General features: G+C 40.8%; 1 protein-coding gene across 1 annotated transcript in view; it reads right to left on the bottom strand.

Moving 5' to 3' along the window:
• tafa5l (TAFA chemokine like family member 5, like) overlaps nucleotides 1–12908 on the bottom strand; it is a 41358-nt gene extending 28450 nt beyond the window's left edge. The window contains exon 1 of the mRNA XM_026367112.1: nucleotides 12345–12908. Coding sequence (XP_026222897.1) covers nucleotides 12345–12441 — 97 coding nt within the window. The 5' untranslated portion in view covers nucleotides 12442–12908. The remainder of the gene's footprint in view (nucleotides 1–12344) is intronic.
• Nucleotides 12909–13803: the final 895 nt, after the last annotated feature.

Genomic DNA, 13803 nt, shown 5'->3' with positions numbered 1-13803 from the left:
TGGACACAGAGCCTTTTATTGGTTTGTGTACCAGTGAACAGTCTAATACTCTCATTTATAGTCTCAAATGGAGACAATTGAAAATTTATTTTAGTGTTTTATAAGCAGCATGTTTGAACACTTCCTCAGTTTTAATACAGTATGGCTGATTGCTTCTCGGTCAAAAGTGTTTTATAGTTAATATGTAGAAACAAAGATTTCTCCACTGGCTTATTCATAACTACAAGTTAACAAAGACGAAATAACATACTGCCGGTTTTGCCTTGTTTTAGAGCTTTAGGGATATGAAACGTTTTTTCTAACTGGGAACACAACTGTGCTCAGCAAATTTCAAAGTAATAAACTCATTACAGCATGAAAAACAACAGTATGTGTCAGGTGTTTAAGGGACTCAACCAATCTACGTTTTACTTTGTGAAGAAGCACTTTTGTGTGTCAGAAGCCACTGTGAATGTAGATAAGCACCTCTTTAGGTTAGTCTTTAGTTAGGTTAACAAAGACAGGCTGCAGTTTGTTTCTTGTGTTATTGCAATTAAGTATTACTAACCTCAGAAAACAGTCATATGAATAATTTCTTTAATGTTTTATGTATTTTCCAAGACACTGTAGGCACTGAAGTGCAAGAATCATAGCACACTAGGGTTAGCATTTTGCTCAAAGCATGCCTCAGTAGAGCCTCACAGGACCTCGCTGCATGAATGCAGCCCTGCTGCGCATTAAATGATAAGATTACTACTATAAATATATATATTATTATATTAGATCTTTTATATTTAATTTTGATTTAGTGTTTTTTTCTGATAGTTTGAACATTTGGGGAGATCAAAACCTTCCCTGGAATTACATTTTACTATATATCACAGCTTATCAAAGTGTGCACTATAAAATATCAATGTTACATTTGTCCAAGGGGCAACAAAAATACAGTTTAAAGTGTTGAAAGTTGACTAATGAACTAGTTAATGGCTGAAATAATGCGTGACTTGGTTGACATGGCAGTAGCTGGTGGGCACTGGGCCCCTACAACAGCCCAATTTTCAAGCCAAGTTAAGCTCTACTGAGACGGCAAATGGACACAATGCCTCAAAGTGATGATTACTTTGCTGCAAAATCTCTGTAGTATGTGCATGTGCTATTCTTACACTTCTATCCAAGCACAGAGAATTACTTCAGAGTTCTCCAGGCATTACAAATTGATGGATAACACCCTGGCCAGGAGAACCTGTGGTAAGCAGGTTTTGGAGTTTAAAGTTTGTCTGAATGTCATCTGTAAATTAGTGTAGACAAACTGGAGACGACAGGAGGAGAACAAAAAGTCTTCATCCTTCGAAACACGCTGTATAAGACTAATTCAGCATTTTCCCACTGCTTTTCACTCAGTCTTTTACACATTGTATGATAAAATTATTCCAATTTGAATATTGCTCATTTGAAATACTGCATTTCAAATAATTTTATTTAAGATTTTGCTACAGAAACAGATACATTTCTAGCAGTAATAGCTGCCAAACACTCAAACACTGTCAAGGTGAAGACATTAGCTTTGTGCCCAGAAGTGCTGCAAAATTGCAGCTGGAGCTCATTCATGGCTCTGATTGTAATTTCTGACGAGTCGCACTGAACAACAACAGTCATGGGTAAATAGAAGTAGAAATGTAACAATGACTTTTTCAATGTTCAGACTTATTAAATGAACCCTGAGTGTAGCAGACAATTTCATCGAACACTTAACGTTGAGGTAGCAGTTTTGTTTGGGTAAATTATTTGGAAACCCGAGGGAACATATTTAATTGTTTTTGCTGTGTTTGAAGGGATTACTAACTGTTAATAACCTTGTGTTTTATAGACAAACAATCTTTAATCACAGTAGATTGCTTGAGGGTCTATGCTGCTTTCAAAAACACATTTGGAAAAACAAATGTTTCAATATATGTAGAGGACACATTTGTCATTTAAAATCAAAGGGGATTTGGTTGCAGCCTCAAATGAACAAACTAAAAAACTAATCAATAACCAGCAGAACTAACTGAGCAATATTAATGTGTGTGAATACATCAACACTGACTCAGCCTGAACTGTATTTCTTGATGGGTATAAAAGAAATGTATTTAAAATGTGCATAATATCAGAACATGCTGCAAAGTAGGGCTCAGAACAAGTTGGAAACTTCCTTCACCTCTGCAATGATCTGAAAAAAGTAATGCAGTCTCTTCTTTCTTTTCTTTGTTGAATGGAAAGCTGCCAGTGAAAGCCATTCGGGCTGACACCGAAATAAAATCAGCTCAGCAAAGGTACAGTAGATTAGACAAAGTCTGTGCTGCAGTTCCTTTTAGGTCAATCCCTGGCATTCACCAACCTTCACCCCTTTATACGGCTGCTTCCAGTCATGTCCGAACACCCTCAAAGGTTCATTAAGTCAGTCCTAAGTGTCCTAACTGCTCTATAGCATGGAATGAGTGAATACAGTATACAGTAATAATTATGATAGTATTAATAGTAAAGATTGAAAGGGTTGTGGATCAACACAAACGACTCGGAAAATTACCTCTGCAGATGCTGACTTTCAGGAAATATAGCAGAATGTGCTTTTCGCTGACTATAGTGACCATATGACCTTTTAGCAATGTCATTAGATATAAATGTCTGGACCACTGTTGCATTAACCGACTAGGGGGCCCAAAGGTAGTAATGATATTTGGGTCCCAGTGAGGCCCCTCATTTTTCCTACTCTCGAATGTAACCTGGCCTCCATCAACTACAGGACAAGTCAAACCCAGATTGTGTTTCAGTTATTATGTGGTCATTTAATTAACCACTGAAACATTAATAAAACCATTGAGTAGCATGTGCAGCATGTGGCCTGGTTCGGTCCTGCTAACATCTCCACTGACTTCTTGGGAAAAGACGTTGCCTTGATGGCAGCGTAAATTGCTCTATAATCCCAACAGACGCCTCTGCATCAATGCCACCTTCACACATATCTAACTCATCCATGCTGCGGGCACTGATACACCCCCATACCATCACAGATGCTGGCTTTTGCACCTTTCACCGTCGGGATATCAGTCTGGATGGTCTTTTTGTGTCTTTCTTGCAGAGAACACTCAACATGTGAAACACTTTACATAATTTATTAAATTTCCTTTGACTTAAAATGTTCTTACATTTTAGAAAACTCAACAGGTCTACCAGTGAAATGTTACCTAAAGCTTTGCAATTAGTGTGTGTTTTACAGGGTGTGATGTGCCAAACTATTCCTTGGCTCAGAGTAGTTGCCAAGCAACCAGCAGATACTCCAAGAAGTTATTAATCTTCTCATCTAACACGCTGTCAGGATGTGAATAACCATATTTCCCAACTGTTGAACTGTTCCTTTAAGGCCCTTCCTTTCAGCTCATATTATACTTTAGAAGTAGATATTCTAACAAATCTAATTATCTATAAATGTGACATACATGAACCTGTAAGTCTGGTCTTGTTTGCCTGATGTTTCCAGGGGTTAATTTCCACAAACTCAAAATCCAACTCCTGCCAGGATAAAACCTACATCTCAGTTAAGGACTCCCTGTGAGCATGTCTACATTAAATTATTATTAGACCAGTGTTGGGAGTCATAAAACACAATCACCTCTACAAAGAAGTGCAGTGCATTGCAGGTGGGCTGCCCTCACTCCCCCACCCACCATCCTCACCACCACTCTGCCCATGCTCCACACTTTCCGAGAACCTTGTATATTTGGTGGGTGCTTGGAGGACATAGGTGCCATCAGATATCAGTGCTCCTGCCACGTTTCAACACTGAACAGATGAATGGGCTTTATGCAATAAGCCTGAAGGAAGAGAAGAGTATGGCGGAGGGGGTGAGTTGATGTACTGTTGGGGGAGTTGTGTAGTGTGTGGGAGGGTGGCAGTTGCTTTGTAAAGTGCCCTTAGTCACGGCCAGCGCTCCATCATATATACAGGCGTTAATTCATGTGACAGGGGCTTTCTGTCACTCAGCAGCGCAAAGACACATAGCCTTGTCTCTATTTCACATGATGAAATGTGCATACAGCTGCGACGGTGAGCAGCGTGCCAAGTGAAGGATGGAGGCAGATCGCTGTCCAGACTCCGGATGTTGTCAGAAATGACATGTAGAGGGCTCCAGGAAGACAGTACAGAGAACAGAGACTGGCTCTCAGCACTGACTGGCAGCCTGATGACCTTACCACTGAATCACAACGCTGTACAAGTGCAAAATGGTGGTGCATATACAAACAGGAGTTCAAACACACATAGCTTAGAGCAAAGACATGAGTCAGTGCTCTACATACTGTATCAGTGCTTTGATCAGACACACTGCAGATCACCAACATACAGCAGCACAGATATCTTAATATCTCTGCCTGAAATAGGCTGCCAGGAGTCCACGCTCGCTTTCACAATGCTCCCCTGATTCAATGTGCGTCACTGCAGGACTGAGAAGTGGTGGGCACGAAGACGCAATTCAATTCTAGATACATTACTGGCAACATACAGCGAATGTATAAGACCACCAATTATCATCTTTCCGATTAACAACAAATTCTATTCAACTATTCCTTGTGCTCCTGAGAGTTGTACTTACTGAAAAAGCATTCGTTTAATTCTAGCTTATCTTTTTACTTGTTTGTATTTTTAATTAAGAGCACAGATACATCAGTAGTTAGTTTTAACTGATAAAATGCCTTTATCAGATTTAACAGGCAATCATACGAGGGACAGCGCTGCACTGCTCCCATACAACTAATACCAGATTGGAAGCCGAGAGAAAGGCTTGTCTCCTCCTCAGGGAATTTGCCATAAAATAATTTGACAGGCTGCACTGAATGAACTATGACAGGATTCCATTTCCATATTAAAACAATCTTCCTTTACAAATTGTAATTACTTGCAGGCTGCTAAAGAAAAGTGACATTTTACAATGTTTTATAGCAAAAAAAAAAAAAAAAAAGCCTTTGCAAACAGTTTCACACCACATTTATTAAAGATTGCACTTCTTGTAAAGCTTGTGTAGTTAATTATTCATGACAATATGTATAGTATTTGGTGTTGTTCTCCATAAAGACACAGCTATAGCGCAGAGCTGTTCTGTGCTGGGTCGGCTTAAACGTCCTGGCTTTGCATCTAACCACTTTTCCCTCGGAGAGACAATCAGACTCTAATCACTACACTGGCATACAATAATAAGTCTGAGTGATTATCTTCATTCTATTGTATGTTCCTTTCTTGACAGAAGTGCCATTCTCAAGGATAAAAATGGAGCTGCCAACAAAGCGCCAGTTTATAGAGCATGACAATCATATTAACATGTATCAAATCAGATATGAATTCAACTTTATGGAAATTTTAAAACATTGAGTGAAATGTTATAAATATTAATGCTGCAGGTAATTGATTGTCAAAACTGATTTGAACTGGCTGCAGATATCAAATTTAAAATGCAACAATGACTAAACCCTTGATACCAGCACAAATCTTCAGTTTAGCCAGCAATCTCATTGTGCTTCCACCAGATTTATACTTTTTTCTTTATGTCATTTAGCCTTGTATTTAGAGCTGCAACTAATGATTATTTTCATGACCAATTATGGGCTATTTAAATGGATTTCATTTACACTGTGTTTTTCAGGACAATGGGCTCTCAAAGCTTGTCATTCACCCACACACACACAAACACACTCACGTGCAAGCCACCGCGCATTTTGTATTTAGTGTCTTGGATCAAAGATAATTCAAAACGTGGACAGGGGGAGCTTAACGAAAACCCCAAACCCTGCAATTAATGGACAACCCACCACTTAGGGAGCACCAAATGTTTTGTCACTTCAACATCAAATCAAAAAATAAATTTTTTTGTGAATTTAAGAAAACATGAATTCCAATGTTTTAATTTTATATTTCCTTTTGGGATGGCTGCCAGCAATTACAAACTTCAAAAAGCAACATGAATGAGGCAGTAACAAGGTGTCTGTTGTTAAAGTGTTAAAGTGAAAACTTGTGTCATTTAAGGACAAAGAATTCAGATAAAGTTAAATTAATAATACATATATAAGTGATTTAACTGAAATTCACTGCACATTCAGTAACATTATGTTCATTGTGCTGTTCTTATTTTAGCTTCCACAGCTTCTTTAGCCTCTGTAGTTGGAGCACAACCCCTGAGTGAGCAAAATGAGTGAGGACAGGGTTAATGAATGTCACGGAGCAGTGACAAAATATGTGGTGAAAGTCCTACAACCCTTCAGCTCAGGAAAATGGCCATGGTTTAGGTTTGATAGTTAATTACCATAGTGTCAAAGTCAGGCAATGTCTGGTAATTGGATATCAGAACTAAAATGAGCAATTGAGTTATTAAAGTGAATGGAAAAGGCTGGAATTGAACACTACATACACAGACGTGTTCTTTTCCTACCAAACAAATGACTGCTACTGTGATTCAGTACAGGTTTCAGATTTGATAGGCAGTGTCAGAACTGGATGAAGGTTCGATAAATGCTACTGATCCTCAAACCTTGCTGCCTTTATGCAAGTCACTGTCCAGGTGAATATTCTCTGTTATAATAACCAGAAGAGTAATATGTAACTGTTATTGTAAAGAAATGTGTTTGTTTGTCTACAGTATCTCTGACTGACTGACTGTCACATCCCGTTGACTACCGCCCATCTAAGTTGTGCTTAGATTCAACAAACCATTTTCTTGTATCTAATTTCATGTCAAATCATTCCAACTTTATTTCTGTCAAAATATACAGTAGCTGAAATAAGAAAGTGTCTTGACAGCTTTAGGCTTTTATTTCTCATTTTTGTCTGCTGAATTTAAACAGCAGAATTCCAATCTGATATTTTTAAGAATGAACCTCGCCCGCAAATCGAGTACAACCAGCACAGCCTAACACAGCAATTTAAGAATGATAAACATGCTAATCTTGCAAACTTCCATCTAATCGTGGACAGGTGGTATTCATTAAGGTAAAATGAGAAATGTAAGGCAGGATTTCTTACAAATTTGCATGTGGAAGCTTTACTAACAGAGGATTTAGGATCCTACATTAGAGTTACTATTATTAGCTAACTATTATTATTGAGTACAATGCTAATTATTTTCTTGATGTATTAACTTTAATGTTTAAAATGTCAGAATATTGTGAAAAATGTGATAGTTACCTAAAGCTCAAGGTCGTTATAGCAAATTGATTGTTTTGTCCAGCCCATTGTTTAGATTGTTTGCTTCTTAATTGACTCAAACAAGTAACTGATTAAATGTATTCAACATCAATTATCAGTTAATGGAAAAATCTATGTGTTGAATAAGTATTCTCAGACCATCAATCAACTCAACTCGTGCATATAAAAAGAAAATCTCAGTCAGTTTATCTGGATTTAGGACTGTAGTCCTGCTTTTGACGGCAGCGCTCAGACCTAATTTTGTCTCGTGTCCATTCTGATCTCGCAGCTCCGTCTGTTTTTAACAACTCAGGACGACATCAAACAGCAATCTTATTTGACTGAGCATATGCTTGTCAAGGCACCCAATGCCAAGTGCATCTCATTACCTTAACACCATTTGACGTGTGCAGCTCAGTAGGTTGAATGTAATGGGACACCAGGTGAGACAGGCAGATGTTTGACTGACCCCGTCCTATATGCTTCCTGACACCACTGTGATCTTCTCCTGCTAAATGTGCAGGGCAGCGGAATAGTGCTGCAAAACATGTGCTTTATATTAATGTGCTTGGTTTAAAGGGAATTCTACCACTTGATTTCGCATGCCATTTGAATACTCTACAGCAGTCCGATCAATATTTATGCAAGTGAACAACTCTCTGCTAAAGTCGGAGGACCTGTAATAGTACCTAAGTATGCAATTTAATCTGAATCTGACAGAAATGAATCAGAAATGATGGTAAAGGAAAGTGTGGGTGCATCTGTGGTGAAATGAAGGCTATGTTATGCTACTGTATTACAGCGTGAAGCTCATTTATCTGCAAGCATTAAAATAAGCACTGTCTTGGCCTGCACTCTGGCCACCATTTAATGTTCTGAGGAGTGGTTCCAGCACTCATATTCTGATGGCGGCACAAGTTGGAGTTAATGCTCTAAATAGTTCTTCATATTCGAATATGTCCCTAACATTTTTATTGCTGCACCAAGCGTGATTTTTATCACAAGCATCGAGCAGGTCTGCAGAGAAAGAGAAAAGCACTGCATCCCCACCAAGTCAGATGCCAGGGATGTGCTCTATTTGCCCAAATTTAATTCTCATGTCAGGTGTGTACACTACTCCACCCACAGGGAATGAAAAATTGAAACTTCTCGTAGCAGTGCTCCCTCTGGAGAAGGCCGGACTCAACAGCACTACATTGTTTCCATCATAACTGGAAAGCAGGAGCGTTTCCTAATGTCACTTTACAGGACTTCTAGGTCTTTGCAGTTCTGTTTTTTTACACAGTTACACCCCCTAATATTCAAAGCTGCGATTGTGTGACATTGCTGGAGTGACTTTAAAATAGAAAATATTACCTTTACATGCTGTATATACCTTGGAGGGACTTACACTATAATTCAGGTCTGGCCTACGACATGTATTGTATGGTGCACATGATGAAGGTGGCTTCTGATAGATTTCTGTTGCAGTAATGCAGTACAGTTCGGGCTGCAGAGATATTACAATGCAGAGTACACTCAGACAAATGGGTTGTGGATGAATACAGGCTTGAGGCACAAAGAGTGAATGTGCAATATGCCTTTCAAAACCAAACAGTAGCTCTGCTGAATGTAATGCAGAAAGGACTGTAAAGCCACAGTGACTCACTTCAAATTCCACACAGATAGCCTTCCAGGATGCCCTGCTTCTTCATTGCAAACAGAGAAAATGTTGAGTATCAGAAGACCATGTCCCCATAAACACACTACAGTAATCCGTGATTGTGTGACTGTGGTTTAATATTCAAGCACAGCCCTCAAAAAAAATGTGATCATGGCAGAAAATAGAACAGGAGACAAGACTGGAGGAACATAACTCAAAACATTTACGCCACTCTACCAGTGATGGAGCAGCTTCAAGCCAAGAGCATTCTGCAGAGAAAATAACAATGCAGAAATACAGCGAGCAGCGCACCACACTCAACCACAAGGGAGGTCAAAGCTGACGGGTAGAAAGAATTCAAATTCAGGGAGCTAAAACATACGAGCTCCGTGTGGCGTCAAATTGATTTAACTGTGAGAAAATTCTTTTCCTTTTGTTCCATGAAGATGCTCACACTTTTACAGCTCTGTCGTGAATAGAAGCAGGCCCCGATTATTTGCTTACGATTTACAGCCAAGGTCATAATCAAAATGGGTCTCCCTTTGCATGCTAAATGTTGTCTTCAAGAAGACTGGAATGAAAATCATCTTTTTCACTTCAAAAAGTCTTTAATTCTCTGCTACTCTGATTACTTTAATGCTTGGATGGATAGGCCATGCTCTCTGAGTTAAAAGAGGATAACCAAAGATTTTAACATTCATCATTCTGCTGCCGCATGAAGACTTGCTGTCTCCCACACAGGAGCTGGTTTGTTCAAAATGGGAAAGCGAGCTATGATAGCATCCAGAATAATTTACCAGGATGAAAACAATGTGAACAACACTGTGATATGTTGCAATCCACGAGCCCACAACACAGAGGGCAGACCGACTGTGTGAGGCCGTCATCAATGAAGCTCTGTACTGATTGTAAAGCCACAGTGAGTCACTTCAGAATTTAGTGACACAGCCTGTAGACGTATCTCACAAAATGTGTGCTGTCATTCCCATCGACAGCTTGTACTGCAGAGCAGGATGACAGGATAGATTGTTGTCTCTGCCTCTCAGCTTCAGGACACTATTATTTGTGTTCAGAAGCACTGATTGGAATCAATGATTATGACATGTGACATGTGCTGTAAAAACAGCACTAGTCAACAGTCTTTTGCACTAATACGACAGAGTTTAAGATGCAGCTTTATAGTTTCATTCAAGTCATTTGGGTCGTCCGACTTGTCTTGTTACATTAACAATAACTGACACTTCCACTTGATTTGCTGAGCAGACTGTGATGTTTAATACATGTTTAAGCTGTATTTGTTGATTTTTTTTGCTGCATAATAATTACTGCATATATATCTGCAGACATACAGTAATATTAGCACCAATTTGGTGCAAATTTCTTGTTGATAAATGTAAGGGCTTAAATAGACGATTCACACTATGCATTGACGGTTGTGCGCATTGTTAGAGTTCACCAAGGATGAGTGTTTGGTCGAGCTGAGCCAGGTGTTTGCATCTGAATGATGCACCTACTTGAAGCATGTTTATGTCTTAAGTCATTAAGTAATATGATCCATTATTGACATTAAAATATTTATTAGTGGACTTTTAATGTCATTTTTGCATCTGAGCTGGATTAAAGCAATAGACCAATTGACCCTTCACCTCCAACTTACTGTTGTGGGTGAAAATGCCCCACCTCTTCACACAAACCTAAAGGTTTGTGGTTGACAAAGCAGAGAGGAGTTGCCACTGCTCTCTAACTGCACCACTGAACCGGAATGTAGTCCGGTGAGAAAATCCAGACATTTCCAAATTTATCGTTGAATAAACTGGCAATGTTGAGAGTGTCTGACAGGCCATTCGTCATGACGGTTGCTGGCCCAATAGTGTGCACGGACAGGGCTGCTGCGCTTTGATTTCCTGTCCAGGCCACCATGACAGATGTGCTGTGGAGAGGGTGGGGCCGACGCAGCCTCTCACCACCACAAGCCTTCGCATCTCTAGCCACCAGTTCACACACACCTGTCGCTGCTTTTGGATCCCACTGGGGTCATGGAGATGGATATGGTAGATGGCTCGTATCTAGCAATGGGACATGAAGGCTTCTTTGGCTCTGTTAAAGGTCCAAACAAACAAAAATACTGCAAATGGAGAATTAAGCTGCCGGATGAACTGATGAAACACCAGTAGTGGTCAAAACTACTGTTACAACAGAACTGACTGGTCAAAGCAGCTGCTTTCAAAAGACGACTTCAGTAGGATTTGAAGATTACAAGTCCAGATGAAAAAATACTACACGGCTCATTCTTAAAATTCAGCTCACATCTGGACAAAAGGAGCGAGCAGCAAACACAGAATGTCAAAGTTCAATTCATATCCAGAGGCTTTAACTATCAGGCATAACCCAGGAGAATCTATTTACTCTAGGAATATAAAGGGTAATAAAGTTCACAAGAGATTGATTGAGTGATTTTGTACAATAACACGCTAATGAGATCATTTTCAGATGAAAATGAGTCAATAATAAATGGCTGAGGGGAAGGGGAGGGTTGCTGTGGCTCCTCAGATAATATGCAGAGGCTTGAGAGACAGTTCAGGGGCATCAATGAGAGGCTGGTGACAGCAGTATTTTGGGAGAAAACACAGCAAATTAGAGGCAAAGAGAGCACATTTCAGCACACAGGCAGTTCATTTTTCACATCAGTGTCTACTTTTGTTCCTGGCAAGCTGCCAAAGACATTGATGTAGGCACTATCCCTCCTCCACAGTGGTAATTATGCTGCTGGCCAATGCTTGATTAAAAGATCTAATCTGCAAACTTAGTGTTCAACATCTCCCAACAAGTTCCAGTGCTTTAAGACGGCTCTCTTTGTCTTTGATGGTGCTGGAATCCAAACTGTTTTGTCATGGACAGCAGCCAATGAGGTGCAGGTAAACATCCTTTTGCTTTCTATTCTGTGTCTGGGTGAAGGTGTAATTGCACTGGTGGATGTATTATTCAAGACCAAAGCATGGCATGAAAGGACATAGCCTTAATCTGAGTGAGGCCTTTCTTTGTGTGCAAAGAAAGAAATCCTTGGAATTAAAACAAGCAACCTGTGCTGCTTTTTCACCTGAAACTCAATACTGCTTCAGTAAATAATAATTTCACAAGGTAGCAAAGGTTTCATGAGGATATTCTCGTCCCAAGGAGGCGAAAATAATAATCAAAAACACTGTTTAAACTTTGAAAGTGTCCTAAATATGAGAAAAGATTGACACTGCAATATATTATAAGCTCCTAGGAATATTACATTATTGTGTCTAATCCAGTAATGTCACTGCACAATGGTCCTTCAGCATCACACACTCCATACTAAAATATTATAATAGATAATAACAAAAATATTTTAAGGAACAAGGTCACCCTGTTTAGCACAGATACATTATTAAGTCTCTGCGTGGTCGGTTTATTTTGTTGCACCCCAGAAAGAACCCCACAGACAATGATGTTGCTGACAAAGTAATAAATAGCTCCAAGTGTGTGTCCTTACCCTCTCTGAGCAGATGAGAGTAGATGAGCCAGAGGAGCAGCAGGCAGCAGAGTGACGCACCTCCACCTGCGGAGAGCGTCTTCACTCCAGACTGCATCCTACACCTTCAGCCTTTATAGATTATCCAAACTTTCAATGCTTTTGCCGTTTAGATGTCAAGCAGATCAGCGGAAGAGTGGCTAATCCAGTGGTGTCCCCACAGCCTGTCGTCGGCATCCATTTTGAGGGTATAATAGGAGAGGGACTGATAGTAATCCCCCCTTGCTTTTCAAATTCCCTCGGTGAGCCGCATATCCATCCTGGCTGCTCAGGGCGCGCACACACACACACACACACACACACACACACACACACAAACACACACGCACGCACGCACACAGGCTACAATGTCACCAGATCTGACCAAGTTTACGCAGCAGTGGTTTGATGAGCTGAAATTCACAGGTCGGATTTAGTAAAAACTGGAACTATGTAAATGAAGATGAGTGAGCAGCAGCAGTCCCGCGCAGTTTTCATCCTCACCCGGAGATGCTGATACTGCTGGTAGTAAATTCAGTCGCTCAAGACTCCGACGGATATTATTATTATTCCCAACGAACTTCTGCACCGAGCCCGACTCTGCGCGACTCTAGAGAGAAACGCGCAAGTTACCCCAGGCCGACATGACGAACGTAGCAATCAGCACGCAAACTTGTCCCAAAAACGCATCACTCCAGCGCCCAAAACCGGTGTTTGAGAAACAGCTAAAGGCGCACATGCGTCATATGTGTCCACATATGCACAGCAGCGCAAGCGAAATGTCACGCAGCGCGCCGCCGCTGGACAAGACGCACCGCGAGAGCGCGTCGACACAGGCGGTGCAGCGAAGTTGGGCACGCTTGTCACCTGTATGAGCCCTAACAGTGGCTCTGGAAGATTCTCAGGTGTGATGCCTTGCTCCTCGGGCTCGAGGAAAAGCTGCCCTCCTCACATAGCGATGTATCGGACACGGAAGAACGTGTAAACCGGGCTTATTCTGCCTCTGGCGGCTCCATTTGCATGCAGGCGACGCCGCAGAAGAGGATTCCCCTCATTCAACCCATGGAAAAAAGAAGCTGCTGCTGCTGCTGCACACTGAGTTGCGTTGAGTTACAGTGTTTCCATCGTGTGTCTCTCTCTCTCACTCCCTCTCTCCCTCTTTCACACACACACACACACACACACACACACATAAACGTTGTCCTAATTCCCTCCTCAAAGTGAGAACAAAACTTTGAGCTCCCAGGCTATAAATCCAAAACTGTGGCTGAGATGATGATGCTTATTTATACCCATAAAGATGTCCCATCTCGGCGCCAAAGGGAGACACAAGACAGCACCAGCCTCCCCCACATCCTGACATGTTACTTCTCTCCATGTCTCCGTGCCCTCTTTTGTAGGTGGAGAACGCCCTTGAGGGCTGCTTGGTCTGGGGACTACA

This window comes from Anabas testudineus, chromosome 7 (assembly GCF_900324465.2).
Source record: "Anabas testudineus chromosome 7, fAnaTes1.2, whole genome shotgun sequence".
In the NCBI taxonomy this organism is placed as follows: domain Eukaryota; kingdom Metazoa; phylum Chordata; class Actinopteri; order Anabantiformes; family Anabantidae; genus Anabas; species Anabas testudineus.
Note: the sequence above shows the minus strand (reverse complement) of the source record. Positions and strands in the feature narration are given on the sequence as shown.